The sequence below is a fragment of the Haliotis asinina genome, chromosome 12 (assembly GCF_037392515.1).
Source record: "Haliotis asinina isolate JCU_RB_2024 chromosome 12, JCU_Hal_asi_v2, whole genome shotgun sequence".
Taxonomy (NCBI): Eukaryota; Metazoa; Mollusca; class Gastropoda; order Lepetellida; family Haliotidae; genus Haliotis; species Haliotis asinina.
Genome location: NC_090291.1, coordinates 12,563,090 through 12,580,411, shown reverse-complemented (window position 1 = coordinate 12,580,411; position 17,322 = coordinate 12,563,090). Strand labels below are relative to the sequence as shown.

Genomic DNA, 17,322 nt, shown 5'->3' with positions numbered 1-17,322 from the left:
TTACTTTCCAATCAATCTGAGCTCGTGACGCCTGACTACAATAGAGATATTGCTGTCTAATCTAATCCCATATTTAATGCCCTTAATCATTAATTCGTGCGTGCGTGCAAATTACATACCATCAGCAATCCGATGTAGCTAAACACACAGAAGCGACAGGCGTTCATTTGAAAACAACATTAGTCGGGCGGGTAGTAGTATTTGGAGAACAGTAGCAGAGAATCAAAGATGGCCGCCCCCATCACAAACGGTGGGTTGCCTGGCCCAGACGTTGTGGAAGTATTGCGGCCAATTGAAAGGGGTCTGGTCGCTACCGTCTTCTTTTATCGAAAGAAGCCAGAAAGAAGAACCTTACGGATCAAATTAGAAACTCGACAGTTGATGTGGATCAAAAGTCAGGGGAGCAGGCCAGAGGGAACGGGTGCGTGTCAAACTTCTAAGTTCTATTCCTCGTTTTAACTTGGTGCCAGATTTTGAATAATGGTCCTCCTCTTGGAAAAAAAGAGATTTTCGCTTATTTTGAGAAGATATAGTTTCCGTTTCTTCAGCAGAAGAAAGCGAATACATTGCATAATAACCGTGTACACACAGTCGAAAACTGAGCATTTTTTCACTGAATGTCAAAGGTGACTAATTTTCAGCTCTTTGAAAAATTCCAATCAGTCATGCAAGAATCAAGGACACATAGTTACTGAATTTTCGGGGACTCATGTCAGTCAAGTATTATAAAGTTAAAATATTTTCTTAAATATCACTTCGTATGTTTTGAATTGTGGTTACCAAGTAACACTTAAAAAGTTGTCTTCATTGTAATTAATGTAAAGATATTTAAATGAGTATTATATAATTTATATAAGTGTATTTGTTAGTACCTGTCATGGATTTACAGGACCTATTCAAAGTCCAATATTTAGACCCACTTCTTCTTCAGCAAGTGACAATGAAAATTCCTGAATTGTAATTAATATTTCGTGAATTCAAAATGAGGCAAATACGATACACATAGTGATGATTATGAATATTTGTTCACAAATACAATGACAAGTCAAAGCTTATGAATATTTTGGCCTGCCTGTAGAATACAGCACAACAAACTTTAAAAACCCGTAATAATACTCCCTTTACATAATTGTAGGTGATTAGGGTTAGGGTTAGGTGAGGTTAACCTAACCCTACCAGTACCATCATCACAAGAAGTTGTGGTGCTGTATTCTAAAGGTGCTCCAATATAATCTCTGAAACAGTAACAAGATATGATTTTATACACAGATTGACCGTGTTTGGTGAAACAAAATAAATTATACCCTTCAAAGATTTAAGTTAAATTATGTTTTTGACAAAGTTCACAGCAATAATTTTGACAGTATTAATTCATCAAGGCAATGACTAGTAGGAACGAATGTTGATTACTGTATTACAGTATAATTCTGTAAGGCTTAGATATGATCCATTGCGCAGATCTTGCGACACTTGACAGTTGGTCAGTTGGTCACTATCTTGTCTGGTCCATACTCTATATTTACAGACCTCTGCCATATAGCTGGAATACTGCAGAGGAAAAAAGCGGTTTTGAAAAAAATTTGTCTAGTGATGCAAGTTAGAAAGTGAAATCTGGCAGGGATACGGTTCCATTTATGGAGTATGTAAGTGAAATGTAACAGCCCAAATATTATCCCTGTTCCTGTTAATTATGTAAATATATACCAGCAGCAGCCATGGTAGATGTGGCTTGTATTTTCATTCCAACATGGCCAGTGAAAAGAACAGCTTTGTTTTCCTGGATGCTATGGTTTAGTGCTTCTGAATTTAAGAAACCACAAGGACTTTTTTAAAAAATACCAGTTTTGCACATTATTGATTGTTTTAACCTGGCATGCCAAGGGTACTCTGAGTAGAATCCTAGATAAATTTGATTGAAAACAATGTTATTGTCTTTTCTTGCCAATTAGCATGATTAGACTAATGAATTGTTTATGTAAATGTTCTAAGAATGTTTTTCTTAGTGATTGTGTTTTCACTGTGATGACAACTGTGACCTTAGACTAATCTTTAGTATCTTACTGTGCAGTGAGAGACATAGCCACTGGCTTGCAAGCCCATGACTAGTGAAAATTCAGTCAGGCCAGGAAATCTCCACAGTCACTGGCCAAACTGACCAGTAAAGTTTCACAGGGTCATTTTGTAAATATATCGCTGTCTCCGACTTGTTGAATTAATTATGAACTTTTAAATCATGCAAGATTATCATGATTATGGTCTGACAAAAATATTCATCATATCAGCAGCTTAATGATGAAACCCGTGTCATATCGGCAATATCTTGTTCTCATCTTTATTTGCAGTCTTTTTGTGCAGCTTCTACATTCAAATTTTGGGCTAGAAAATTATTTTGTTGGCTTGTAAATTTCAGGCATAGCTGCCCCGACTTGGTAGCAAAATTTGGAAACTATTTTGCACACAGTGAATATGTATTGTTTTGCTTGAAACAAACAATTGTTGTAATATTAAAAAGCAGTCATTGAGATGAAAGATTCAGAATCAGAAATTTAGGTCTCAAGCATTGCAGAAAGGGCTAGACAGACAGAAAAATAATGTGGCTAAGGAACTGTGACAGATTGTCTACAGATTACCATACTAATTGTTGATGTTTTTGGGGTTTTTTTTCATGCTATTTTTGAAAGCATATTTATAATGACCTTGATGTCAAAACAAAAGTTGTTGAATGTGAATTCTTTACAGTTACATGATATTACATGGGAACATTGTGGACCCTTGCTGTGGTATATTGCATAAGAGGATAAATGGGATATTTCAGCCTACAATTCTATTATAGAGCCCTTGTGTTTGGAATGTATGGAGCTCAAAAATTCACCCAGAGAGTTTATATATACCTTTTCTAAATAAATACAAACAAAGCCTGCTTCTACACATTATACTTTTTCATCAAGCAGTGTCACGGTAAAAGTTTTTTACACAATTTATGCATCCACCACTGACCTGACAACAATGAGACCGAACCAGGCACGGCAAAACCCTGCCGCCAGTACCATTGGTAGAGACTTGTGAAGTCATGGCGTCACAATGTGAAAACATGTTATGAAGTCATGAACCACACTGCCACCAAGATGCTTCTCTAAGTAAAGGCACATGCGTCCACAGTATTTTTGAGTGATGAGTACACACTCGTACGAAATGTGTAACGAGGTACACTCTGCCCCAATCTGGTCGTATGTAGTCTCCCTACCATTGCACATAGAAGCAGCATAAGTCTGTATTCATTCATTTGAGGAGTAGGGGCAGTGGGGTAGCTAAGTGGTCAAAGTGTTCACTTGTCACAACAAAGGCCCAGGTTCAGTTCCCCACATGAGTACAATGTGTGAGGCCCATTTCTGGTATCCCCCACTGTGATATTGCTGGAATATTTGTTAAAACGGTGTAAAACGATACTCACTCACTCACTTCAAGAGAAGTTGATAAAGTCATGCACCCCAGGAAGATGGGATGAGGTGGTCAGACTCACTGACATGATTGATACAGGTCATCCCACCCCAGTTGCCGTCATGTATGCATACGAAGTAACAATTATGTCACCACAGATCATGGTGCAGACCTCTTATTGAAACGCGGCTGTCATGTAGCTGGAATATTGTGCTGAGCATCAAACGAGATAAATTTCCAAATACTATTTTCCTGTAGACAAATCATTGTGTAAGAGTGAATTTCAGCAGTTTTTTTTTATATATATATGCTATAACCTAAATATATGATAAAGTGTATACTACAAGTCACACTGATCTTTTCATAATATCAAACCTTTTAGGCAGTAAATGGAAAATATTATTAAAGCTCACTTTTAGGATTAAAACTGAAATCAGCAGTATATCCCAAATGGGATTAAGAACATTCCCTGTTCATGTTAGCTTGTGATGTGATGGCTGACGCAAGGTCACTTGTGTTTCTTGGACAACAGGATCGTTCAGCCAGTCAGTCAGTCAATCCGTCAGTCAATCCGTCAGTCAATCTGTCAGTCAGTCAATCTGTCAGTCAGTCAATCTGTCAGTCAGTCATGGTCCACTCATGTGAGTTGTAGCGCAGTGATGTGCAAAGTTATGTCCCTTTATCAAGCAAGCATCCTGTCGATTTGAAGCCATGTTCACCCTCATGAATGTATTTGGTACTCTTATTTTCACTTTAACTCTACCTCTTTCAGACTAGTTGTTTGATTGGTTGTTGTTTATGGCCGCACTCAGCAACATTCCAGCTGTATGGTGAAGACCTGTAAATAATCAAGTCATGTCTAGGCAATCCAGTGATAACATCATGAGCTTTGACTTATGCAATTAGGATACAATGACATGTGTCAACCATGTCAGCAAGTGTTGAATATGTCATAGCAGCTTCACTCCAGGTTTTCCTCTTAGTTTTAGACTCTAACACTAGGCTGAAATGATGTACCAAGAATGAGTGTTTAACCATTTTAACGCACTCACTCACTCCATACGAGGAAGGGTGATTGGGTAGGTCAGTGGTTGAAGTATTAGCTTGTCACTGAAAACTTGGTTTCACTTCCCGCACTTAGGTGCAGTATGTGAAGTTTATTTCTGGTTTCCACCAGCAGTGATATCGTCATTTCTACCAGTGATGTAAAACTCACTCTCTCACTATGTGAAGAAGGCGGATCCGGTAGGTCAGTGGTTGATGCCTGGCTTTCTACACTAAACAATGGGTTCAATTCCCCCACATTGGTGCAATGTGGGGAGTCAATTTCTGGCTTCCCCAGCATTGATATTGTTGGAAAATTTCTGAATCTATGTAAAACCTTACCCACTCACTCATCAGGAGGCTCAGAACATATCAATCAAGCCTCTATTATACAAGATATACTTGATATACGGCCCATAATCACATCATGGTTGGAGGAAACAGAAGTGTACATGATTAAGAGCAGAGGAGGGTTGTTATGAAAATGACATATATTAGTTTCAAGGATAACACAAGGAACAGTGTATTACGTGGCCAGGTCTTCCAATTTAACAAGATAAAATCAGGACTAGTCAGTATGTTGTGTCTGAGTATTTTGTTGTGTTGTGGTAGTGTGTCCCACCGGGACGACACAATAACGCCAGCATTACTCTAGTCCTCTACAAACAGCAACACACAGACAAAACACCATGCATGCAGATCACTATTTTCGACCTGATGTTTGTCTTCCTCCTTGTTTGGAAAATAAATGTCTGCATGTTATACTGATATACAAATAGACAGACAGATAGGCCTGGTTGGAATGTTGATGTGCTGTATTCTGTGACTTTGCATTAAACCTTGTTTGGCCTACCCGGCCGATGCCATTGCAGGCCAGTGTTACCATGGTTGCTCTGTCAATACATCAGACTGAGGTTATATTGCAGGTAATGTCGTTCAGTTTTCATAGTAAATGTGCAGTGTACCAGATAAGTTTGCCTGCATAGCATTTACACAAGAATCGTTCCCATTACCTGATTGTTTTTCGTCTCTTGTGTTCAAATGCAAATGAGTCATTTGACTTTTGAATACGGTACTCTCTGTCTATCTGGACTCAGATTTCTGTATACACTGGACTGCACTTGCATAATCCTTCTTTATTTTAGTAATGGAAAGTGAATAAACAAGTTGTTGATTGGTTTTTGTATTTTGTCTTGCAGTAAAGGCTTGTTTACCTTTGATGCCATCAACACTAATTTATAAACTATAATTCAGTCAATAGATGGGTGAGGAAAAGAACTGACAGTTCTCCATCCGACCTTCAAGACATAGTGCTCAGCAGTGTTGCAGTAAAATGTCCGCCGGACAATACATTAACATAATATTAATGATATGAACCTTCAGGCAGATACAGGAAATTTCGGTGTAACTTGGGTTGCAGTCTAATTCAGACTTATTAGTCGGTCCCAAGCTGGACAGAGTGCACTATATTTATTCACATTTATTCAAAATTACATGTGGTGAGGCAGACTAATGGTTAAGGAGTTTGCTCATAAAGACCTGGGCCCTTATTCTTGAAGTGTTCATAGCCCTAAGAATTCTTAACTTTGATCGTAGCCAACGTGTTAAGAATGGGCTTAAGAAGTTTGTAGCACTACGAATGTTTCGAGAATAGCTAGCCTGGGTTTGACTCTGCAATTGCAGTGTTTGCCCAAGGCATAAAGTTTTGGGAGTCATCATGACTCCATGGTGTCATGTGAGGGAGTCATGGACATGTATTTGGGAGTCAACTTCAGTTTGGAACTTTCATCAAAACGTCAACTGTGATTGTTTTATAACAGCAAAAAACAAGGCAAGTCAGGATAGGTATTTAATCAGCACTGTGCAGTTGCCTGGCAAACATTTAGTTTTAGAAGTGTTGTCAGAACTATAGGCCCTGTAGCATTGTGTCAGCAATAACACAAGCTTCCAAATTCACTCTGCATTTGATATACAGAGGATGCTAAACGACCTTTCATGTACAATTTTGTTCAATTATTGTCATAAATGACACTTTTAGACAGGTTTTTGTGTTACATGCAGAATTTCTCTGCCTGTGATCAGGCAGTCACACTTATGAGTGACCCCCTTTCATTTAGTCACTTCTACAAGTAACAGGAAAATGTCTCATGTACGTGTTGAATCCTCTACTGATGTAATCAAAGTTTAATTAAACGAGTCAATGATTTGATGCTAAACCTTTAACAAGTTTAGTAAAAATGGTATTTCATGGAAACAAGTTTAGTATCCTGTTTACTACTCTACATACACTGATAGAAACGGCAGCAAAATTGCCTACAGTGTGATGACTCTCAGCTTTTCTGTGAATCTAACACCATTGCAACAGAGACATTAGCATTGTGATGTCATAACTTTAAACCATAATTATGTTATATGTCTTCATGTATTACACTAATATTGTAGTATAAATATTACACTGCAATATCTTCCAGGGGCCAGTAAGAATATTTGTGACAAATATGCAGATTTTCTGCATCATAGCAAATACTGCACATGGGTACAACCTGTGAAGCCCATTTCTGGTGTCCCGTGCTGTGACATTGCATGAAGATAGCTAGATACAATGCTATCTCATTGCATTCTCCTAGATGAGAGAAAACGTGTATGTTTGAGCTCCCATGGCTACAATGGGTGTAATGATGTCAAAAGAGATGAGACATCAAGAGAAAGTTATTTGCATGACATTCTCCATGGTTATGGAAAGAAGATGATTTCCATTAGCAAAACCTTCTGTATGTGCGCTGATCATGGAAAATTACCACTCAGAGTCTGAGGTTGTTGCTGGTGTTAAATTTGTCATCATTATTGATTTTTCAAAAATACCCTTAATAGTTTACTCTTATCAATTAGAAACTGGAAGTGTACTTCAGTGATTGGGACAGGGGATTTTGACAGTGAGCCATTTATAGGATTATTACCCATGTTCTGATTGTAGAATGGGCCACTGCCCTTTTAGTTTTACCAAAAGTAAACTTCAAAATTTTAATGAGCCATTTTTTATTTCAATTCTTTCCCAATCCCTGGTACTTATACATGCAGTATGATTTGAAGAACATGTTCCCTGAAAGGTCAGTGTGACCTGAATGTACTATGGGTTTAACAACTGATTAGAAATATTTCCCTTTCCTTTGGTGGAGATGAGGTTTTAATGTCATATGTGACAGGGAGGGCTGCTTGAACTGGACAGGAAAATAGTGCATTTGCTAGTAATTTCTCTTTCAATTTCCTTTGTCAATTTGTGTGAAGAAGGTGTGAATATATCATTGAATTTGTTGTGTTTGTTAGTTGTTGCTTAGTAGTAGTAAATGCTTTGTAGGTGACATAAATGTGTTTTGCCTTGAAGACATTTGTTAGAATTGATCTTCAGAGACTTGAGTTGTTCTTAGAGATGGCTGACAGGACTGGGTAGTTAGACTTGTGGCTGCTACGTGTCATGTTGTCCCAGTTGTGTAGACCGATGCTCATAATGTCAGTCACTGGATTGTCTGACTGAGGTCCCATAATTTGCAGACCACCATCATATTCCATATCTGGAATATGTTTTGCATTTAACTGCAAACAACAAACAAACCTTTCGCCACTTGAAGTTTCTGATGGAAGGAATATTCAGTATGCTGGTGGACATATTATGTGCTACTTTTCTGATGTTCATCAATTCAATAATGGAAGTTGGCCCATCTATTTTGAATGAGATCACTCCAAACTTATGGGTGATTTGAAGGCATACAGATTTTGTCACTAAGGCATGGCTTGAAACATTCAAACATCATATAATGACAAACATTATAAACATAAATTTATAAACAGTGAACAAGTGTCACATGCCACAAATAACACCTTCAGACAAAGTTATTGTAATATATTCAGTCAGACACTGGAGCCAGCAGGTTGGTGACTTCTGTCTGACCATTGCCAAATCTGCCAGATCTGTCAGAGGGTCAGGCACTATTCGTGAACACTGCTATGGACAGCCTTCATGGTGTATTGTGGTTGCTGGAGCGTCCACTCAGAGAGTGGAAAGTCATGGGTTTAATTCCTTGAGGCTTCATATCAAAAGCCATTAAAATATGGTACTTGTTGGTCCCTGCCTGGCATTTGGCATTATTGGGTACAGCAAAGACTGGTAAGCTCAGACTATAAGTTGGAGTCAATATAATGTGCCTGAGTGGAGTATTCATGCATAGCGAACCACTGCATGGTATTTCAGTGAGCTAGCACTATAAAACCAGCTTAAATCTGGGCAAGTACAAGCAGACACACATACACATGCATGCACGCCATCATATAATCAAAGTAATCTTAAGTACCATGTGAAACCCCATTTCACCTCACCTCACCTTTTATGTTACGAAGTTCTATGCTCTGAAACATTTTCACTTTTTTCTGTAATTAATCTGTAGTTAAGTATGCTTCATGGAAGCAGAAAGTAATGCACTGTCATTGTCGTTTATGTTCATCTCTCCCTATTCAGACTCACTAAGCAGATCAGAATAGAGGAATATTATGTTTAAAATCATACATAATTTCATTGTGTACAGCTTGGCTTTCTTGTGTACAGCTTGGCTTTCTTGTGCTTGAGTCATCCAGCCGATAAGTTCAGTGAGTGTATGTTATCTAATAGTTGTGTACGAGTCTGCCAAACATCTAGGCATGATCCAGACTTATACCATCACAACAACTATGTCATGTCTCAGGACAGTGTTCAAGAAGGTGTTTCAAAGTAACAGGACATTGGATCCTGTAAGTTTCAGATTTCTGTCTGACCCACTGAAAATTCACAGGACCCACAGAATAAAATTAGACAAACATTTCAGATTTGACATTTCTTGTAATTGGCAGTGAAATTATTAATTATTAAGATTTATAAACAGCAAACAAGTGTCACATGCCTCAAATAACAACTTCACTCAAAGACATTGCCGGCGGGTTGGTGATTTCTATCTGATCACTGGTGAATCTACCAGATTTGTTAGAGGGTCAAACGCTATTCGTGAACACTGCTCAGGGGCGGTGGGGTAGCCTAGTGGTTAAGGCATTCGCTCGTCACACTGAAGATCCGGGTTTGATTCTCCACATGGGTAAAATGTGTGGGGCTCATTTTGTGGTGTCCCCTGCCATGATATCGCTGGAATATTGCTAAAAGCGGCGTAAAACCAAACTCACTCTCTCACTCAGTATCTGTCTCATCAGTGATTTGATTTAAACATATTTTACTCTCAAATGTGAAAGAGATTGGGGACAAGTTACCCAACTTAGATTACTACTCCCTGATATTTACATACATGCTTTTTCTTATTTTATGTCGTAGGGAGGATGTGAGATGATATGTGATTTAAGGAGAGAAGAGAGGAAAGGACCCATCGTATGTGATCACATGTAAATGTTGTGATTTATAAATAAATTTTGTACACATTTGATATAGATTTTTTGATGACACATTCAGTCCATGTGAGTGGAATTTGGGATGTGTTAGAATTCTGTGAGCCAGTGCTGCATGGGTGTGCTCCAGATCCTTAACTGTTGTATCGTTCACCATGAAAAGGACCAGGACTCCAGATATTAAGCCCAGATAGAACATTGATATAACTCCATGCAAGCATTCAATACATAGCATTTACCAATGCTTTTATCACAAAGATTTTCTGATGTTGTGTTCAATATCCAGTGTGGCCACTGTCATGTGTTTTATGCAAGCAGGGCGCCCTAATGGACAAAATGGCCTGAGGCTTGAAGATGAGCTGAAAAACCCAACTGATCAGGTTACAAAGTATTAGATTCACTTGCCTGGAATGATCTGGAAGATAGTAATCGACCGCTCATGGTCATCTTTGAGAAGGATTCACACTTGTAGCCCATATTGATTCATCTTTATGTAAGAATTGTGAGTTTCTTGAACTGTAGCAGTGCATATGGCAGGGTTAGTGTACAATGGCAGAGTTTTATCTTAATATTTTCTCCATGTAGAATCATTAAACACATTCTCTTCCCACAGAGGTTACTTGCCATATCTTCCTACGAACCACTGTTCTAATACAGCGCTTTCATGATCCGAGTGTTCAAGAATCGTGATTGGTTGCCATCGGATTTAGTTGTGCAATCAGCGACGTCCTTTCAAAAGTAATTATTTGTAAGGCCTCAGTAATTTCCTTATGCATCGGGAAAACTAGACCCTCTTCACCAACAGGAGGAGCAAATGTTTCTTCCAGACAGAGCACATCCATGAAATGGTGATTCAATGGCGTCTCCATCGTCCTCGTTGACAAGAAATAAGCTAGCTTTTAAACTTGTGTGACACATCAACACAAGTCGCCTACTTGCTAAGGTTAGTCAAGGTGGAAGTAAGTCGATGTACCAGGCATTCTGATTGGATAGAAGAAGGGAAATACTTCGAGTTGCAATTATTTGCCGCTAGGGGATTTTATGGGAACCAGCAAATATTGCCATATTAGAATAGATATGACAAGTAACCTCTGTGGAAAGAGAATGCATTAAACAATGCTTTGGTCTGAATTCCTTAATCTCTGGGGTGGTGGGGTAGCCTATTGGTTAAGGCATTCGCTCGTCATGCCAAAGATCCCTGTTTGATTCCGCACATGAGTACAATGTGTAAAGCACATTTCTGGTGTTCCTCCACTGTGATATTGTTGGTATGTTGCTAATGCATCGAAAACTAATCTTGCACTCACTCACCAATATACAATGTATCTGCTAGTGGTAGTCTCATAAAACTTCCAAATTGATTCACAGTATTCCCATTGTCTATAAAAGCCTGAAATTAGGATATTTTAACCTAGGAAGGTCCAAACTTCCTTCAGCCTTGAAAACAGCCCCAGTTGACTTGCCTAAATAGTTCCATGTTAAGCAGACTTGTCAAGTTCTGAACTTACATTAAACTAAAACATAATACGAATGACAGTATGGTGTAATTTTCTCCATCACTAAGCAAAACTTTCCCAATGCAGCAGTGGAGCCTAGCATTATTTTCCCATGCTGAATAAGGCAAAATGTTATGGATGTCAAGTTCTTTTTTAATTATTGATGGTCGGCCCCACATTTGACTAACCTCGTGTGTATTCAGTTACTTACATGTGATATGTGTATCTATAGTAGTGTTGGGAATTGGTTGAAATCTTACAATTGATGATGGCTTCATTACGAATGAACAGTCATCAAAGAATAGTTGGTTAGGGTCATTTTCCTACCCAGGTAGTTTTTGCAGATATGTTTTAACATGATGCAACATGATACTTCAAAGTGAAAACCAATATATCATGAATATACACTTCCTGGAGTCTTCAAGAAATATTTTGTCATGACTTTTGAATTAATGAAGTGACTTTTCTAAGAATTAAAGTTTTCAGGCCCTGACAACATTGAAGAGATGTTCCATCATCAAATGTTTCAAGGACTAAAACAAAAGTTTTTAAGTCATTTGTGTTCCATTATGAGATTGATTGATTGGTCATTTGGTCATTGTGACCAGTCTTTAATTAATCGGAACACCATTAATCTATGATTCCGTAAGATATTGATTTGGCCTTGAAAAACTCATGAAAAGGCCCTGAAACTTATGGCTCATAACTGTATGTAACCTATATAATCATCAATGGCTTCTGGCCCTTAGAGTGTGAAAATTTGGCTGATGAAACATTACACAGTGATCAATTTAAGTAAATGAAACTTACTTGCACCCAGTGCAACCTTATCTCATGTTGCACCTGACAAAAAACAGGTTGCACTGACTCAGTTCGGAATTAAGTCAGGGATCCTTGTAATATGAATATTGAATGTAATTTTAGAGTTAGGCTTGGTGATTGCTTGTCTTTGCACTGTTTTGAGAAGCAGTGGAGTAGAATTGTGGTTGAGCATTTGCAGGTCATGCTGAAGATCTGGGTTTCATTCCCCATATGGGTACAGTGTGTGAAGCTGATTTGTGGTGTCCCCAACCAGAAAACCCCGTAAAACTAAACTCACTCACTGAACGGAAAAATGCTCATGGCATTGATCACTGGACTGTCGAGTTCTCCCTTGATCAGGCTTTTGGAATATTGCAGAATGCATCATTAAAACAATACACAGTGGAAGATGTTGTGCTGTAGTTCTGGTGAAAGTAATTGAAGAAATTACATGAAGGTACAGCACGATGTGTTGCTGTAACCATGGAAACTTATTGATGCTGCTAACTCAGATGCAACTCGGAAAGCTTTGATCATGTCATACCTACAGGTCTTTGACTTTCTCTCTCTTCTCAGATTATTTGCGTATGAAAAAATAACTGGTAGGCTTAAAGTGCATCAGTTATAACATGTTAACATCATCTGTTTTCGTCATTATCATGCCCATCAGGGATAGCAGGGTGTTTAAGTGTGTGTGAGATGAGTCTTCTACTTTTCCTGCTGAGCCTGCTTTTAAAGTATGCTAATTCATACAAGTGATGAAACTATTGTGGTATGAATAAATTCTCAATGTCAACACTCATGTTGATACATTACTTAGGTTCTGAATACGAATTACATTTTTGGCACAAGAATATCTAATATGATTATCGTAGTTAAAGTGGACAATTAAGAGACTGAAATTTCAGTTTTCAACATTTGATGGTTCAGTCTACTTCATGTTTTGTGTTTGTTAGATTAATTGCTGAGCTACATGACTACCATCCTCGATATCTCAAGGGTATACGTTCCGATAAATCTCCACTATACCCTGGACGCATCTACAGCTCTGCCCAATAAATTTATTACCTCCCTTGACTGTCTTTTGATCCAGTCAGGTGTCTACTCTGGGAAGTTGAGCGAACCAATCACAACTCACTTTCGTTTTTTGAATTATCTAACCTATTATACTTGGCAACAGAAACCATGTAGAGGTTCTCTGGAAGAATTAGAAGGCGTTCTTGCATATGTTGTTTTAAAGTTTCGGACCTGTCAATTTGTTTGTATGATTTCCCTAAAATCTAGGACGCACTGCGAGCAAACCTTTGCAGTTGCGACCGCTACCTTTGTTGACACTGGCAAGCTCAGCTATAACGGCGGCCTAGCTGATTGGCTACTGTGAGAAGGCGGAGCCAGCAAAGGGAGGTAATAAATTTATCAGGCAAAGCTGTAGATGCGTCCAGGGTATAGTGGAGACTTATCAGAACGTATACCCTGGAGATATCGAGGATGCATGACTACTGGTCAAGTCATGATTTGATTGTTGGTTGAGAAGTGATTGTTGGTTGACATTTGTTTGTTGGTTAAGAAGTAATTGTTGGTTGACATTTACTTTTTGGTTCAGATTTAATTGTGGTTTGAAACTTTTCTTTATTGTTGTTTGGGACGTATTTTGAATGTTGGTTAAGACTTGATTGTTGTTTGAAGCTTGATTGTTGGCTGACACAGTTGTGAGACAAGTAGAATATTTCTGAAAATCAAATGTGTGTGATTTACAGAGATTGACTCTTGTCCAGCTTCAAGTTCAGTTGAATGGTGGGAAATTGAATTGTGAAAAGTTGTAGACATGTCTTAGAGTTAATAAAAGCTTGAGCTCACTGACTTTTGAATTTCTGCATTGAATATGCAGGCAACTGAATGAATGAAGTGACACAGTCAGTAGTGGTCAGTCTGTGAGCACCTGTGAGAATTGGATCTTCAGTAACCCATGCTTGTCGAAAGAGGCAACTAACGGGTCTGGTGGTAATTGACAGATATCATTGTATCAAAATTGTGTAGACAGACGCACATACTATTGATCCCTGGATTGTTTGGTCCAGAATCCATTATTTACATTCCGCCGCCATATAGGAATAATACTGAGCAGGGTTCCAAGTCAATCAAATTAATCTGTAAGTGAGTGAATATGGTTTTACGGTTTTAGAAATATTCACAAACTGTGGAATTACCCTGAGTGTTATAACATGACAAGCAGGGATCCTGACCTGCCCCAGGTCTCTCTTAAAATACAAATTGGTCCCATGCAAGAGGTGAGATATACATGAACAATGACAAACTGAGTCAAGGTCAGGTGAAAGGCAATCAGCAATGTTGCAGAGCTTGGACATTAGTGCAGTTTTACCTCACCTCATTACAGTCATAGGTTGCTGGAGACCAGTTCCACTCCAGCTACCCATAAGTGTCTTATCTAGAGCTGTAGCAAATCCCCTAAGAATTACTTGGTAATGAATGTGAATGTTTGGTAAGGATGGAAATGTTGAAGAAAGAATACCAATATAGGGTAGCAAATGTGAGTAAGTGACAAGTAGTGATAAGCGAAAATTATAATAACTCGATCAAAAAAATGATTCAAAATGAATCTCGATTGTAAAAAAACATATTTTCGATTCATCAGAATTTTATTGTTTTAGTATAACATGCTTGAATTAGGTAAACTAGCCATTAAGTTTAATGAATATTCATGAACAAACACACTCTCAACAGTGTAAGGCCATGCACATTGTATTACTTTTACCACTTTGATTGTTTTATTTCAGTTCCAGGGTCTACTGCATGACAGTATTAGATATAAAAAAAAACAAAACAAATAAATAACATTAATTAGAAAAAAAAACAAACTTAGGAAAACCCCTTAAAAGTGTTTTTTATATTAAAAATGAATGTTCTTTGATCATTATCCATCACCTAAAGTTCACTGATATTCAATAGTGGATTTCATTTTCAGTTCCTAACACTAGAAACAAGTCAGCAGTTGGTGTATTTCACTTTGACATTTTAATCACATTATCATCAGATGAAATGCATGTAGAGTGTGGTCCAGCCTGGCCTTTTTTGTATTCTGTTTTTCATATCCTGATTTGAGAAATAACTCCCAAATTCAAGTAAAAACATTTTTTTATATATTTTGTTTTTTGCCCTCCCTCTCATTCAAGACCCACCCTCAAATTTGAAACATCACTTTGTCTGACAGTGAATGTTGGAGGACTGACCCAATTTGAATCATTGTACTTGATGCTTTGATTTCGTTCCTTATTTGTTCTGTAAAACACCTCAACAAGTACAAAGTGCTTTTTCTGAATACTATAGCAAAGTACTTTTCTTCCTATTGACGCTCAATATTACCACAGCAGAATCAAGCTGGACAAAATAGGGTAATAGTTCATTAGACCCGTCATCAGTGCATGATGGCCGTAATGTACTCTCATTCTTTACTGTGTTAATATTTACACAACATAAACAGTCAGAAAACTGCAGTGATCTGATAATGGTTTCCCAGCACCTAGTTTTGTATTTGATAAAACAATATAGTAAGTTTCCTTCCATTTGCAAGGTACACAACCTTGCATGTTAATGTTGATTTTCAGTAGTGGATATTTCAAGATATTTTGCCTCATGTTGTTAGCTATGAATTGATGAGACCAGTGTTAAATGTGTAGTCATTTGAATTTTGTTTGCTAATGGCTTTTTCTTATCGGAATTGATGCCACTGATTCGATTATTCCCTGGTATAAATAATAAGTAGTGTTAGCTGACAACTGATGTTCTATATAAGTGGCAGGCAGGATGAATTACACATATGTCAGACCTGGATTCAATGCGATTTTCGATATTGGACCCTCAATTTGATGATTTTCAATTAAATTCTTCATACAAGTAAAAAAAATTCAGATTTCATTCCACTCTCAGATTATTTATTCTTTTTGTGAAATCCATTGTCAGCTTGGTCCACCAACAATGTCTACCTACAACAAATTTTGTCATTTCATAATTAGCCCATCAACGAATCACATTTTAGACCTCCAAACTGCTGAAGTTAGAGTCAAAATTTAGTTCTGGCTGTGAACAAATAATTTAAATTTGTATTGAAATATTGAATCAATATAGTGTTGATGGTTATCGAAAATTGAAACTTTGATGTGGTCAGTATCAATTTTCGATGAATTCAACTGAATCTTTGCAGCATTAATATTAACAAGGATAGCAGAAAGGTAGATCAAAGGTTTAGGTGACCAGGTAACAGTAGTTCTAGTGCTGCAACCAGACTGCATAATTGCAGGATTCCTACTAATTGTACTTTCCTTGGCACTTTACTTGTAATCGTATATGCAAACAATGGCACAAATTTATAATTTGTAGTGCATTGTCATATATTGGGTGTGTAATTAATTTCATAATATGACTATTTTCATTGAAAGTGATGTCAAACATTGGGAAATCAAAATCAAAGTATTGAAACTTTCAAATTCTGAAAGAGGTGCTAAACTTCCTACATTGCTAGTATGTGTATGTGTATATGAACTGTGATATGAATCTCTGTAAGGAGCTTATTTTGCTGTACAGAACTAGACTTGATGAATTTATCATCAGATTTTTTTGGCTGTCAAAATGTCAAAGAGAAAGATAACATATTTTTTTCTCTTTTGGTTATTGGCCCACATTTCTTTCCCTATCTCAGGAAATCCTTTGCTGTGTAGCAGTTTGTTCACGCAAGTTGATCAAGCAGATATGATAAGATTCAGTATATGTCAGTCTTCATTCTTGGTAATCTTGAAAATTACCGTGACCATGTGGCGGTGAATACACTGCAAACTTAATTTGCTGGATTACGTGAATGATGACATGGATTTGGTTTAGTGTGTAACCAGATTTAAACTCAATCCAAGTACGACAAATATTCCCATTGAATTTTCAACCAATCATTTCCTACTAGAATACCAGGCTTGTCCTAAGAGGTGACTGAGTGGATCGAGTGGTCTGACTTGCAACAACCTTTGGTTCCATGATTGATGCTCATGCTGTTGATCACTAGAATGTTTGTTCCTGACTTGATTATTTACAGACTGACACCATATAAATGGAATATTGC

At 37.7% G+C, this 17,322-nt stretch overlaps 1 protein-coding gene across 2 annotated transcripts in view; it reads left to right on the top strand.

The window, feature by feature from the left end:
- Window positions 1–213: 213 nt before the first annotated feature.
- The window catches only part of LOC137257711 (1-phosphatidylinositol 4,5-bisphosphate phosphodiesterase gamma-1-like), a 73,928-nt gene continuing 56,819 nt past the window's right edge, over window positions 214–17,322 (top strand). The window contains exon 1 of one of the 2 annotated variants that reach the window (XM_067795105.1): window positions 214–421. In XM_067795105.1, coding sequence (XP_067651206.1) covers window positions 229–421 — 193 coding nt within the window. In that variant the 5' untranslated portion in view covers window positions 214–228. The remainder of the gene's footprint in view (window positions 422–17,322) is intronic. The other variant, XM_067795106.1, reaches the window with a different exon arrangement.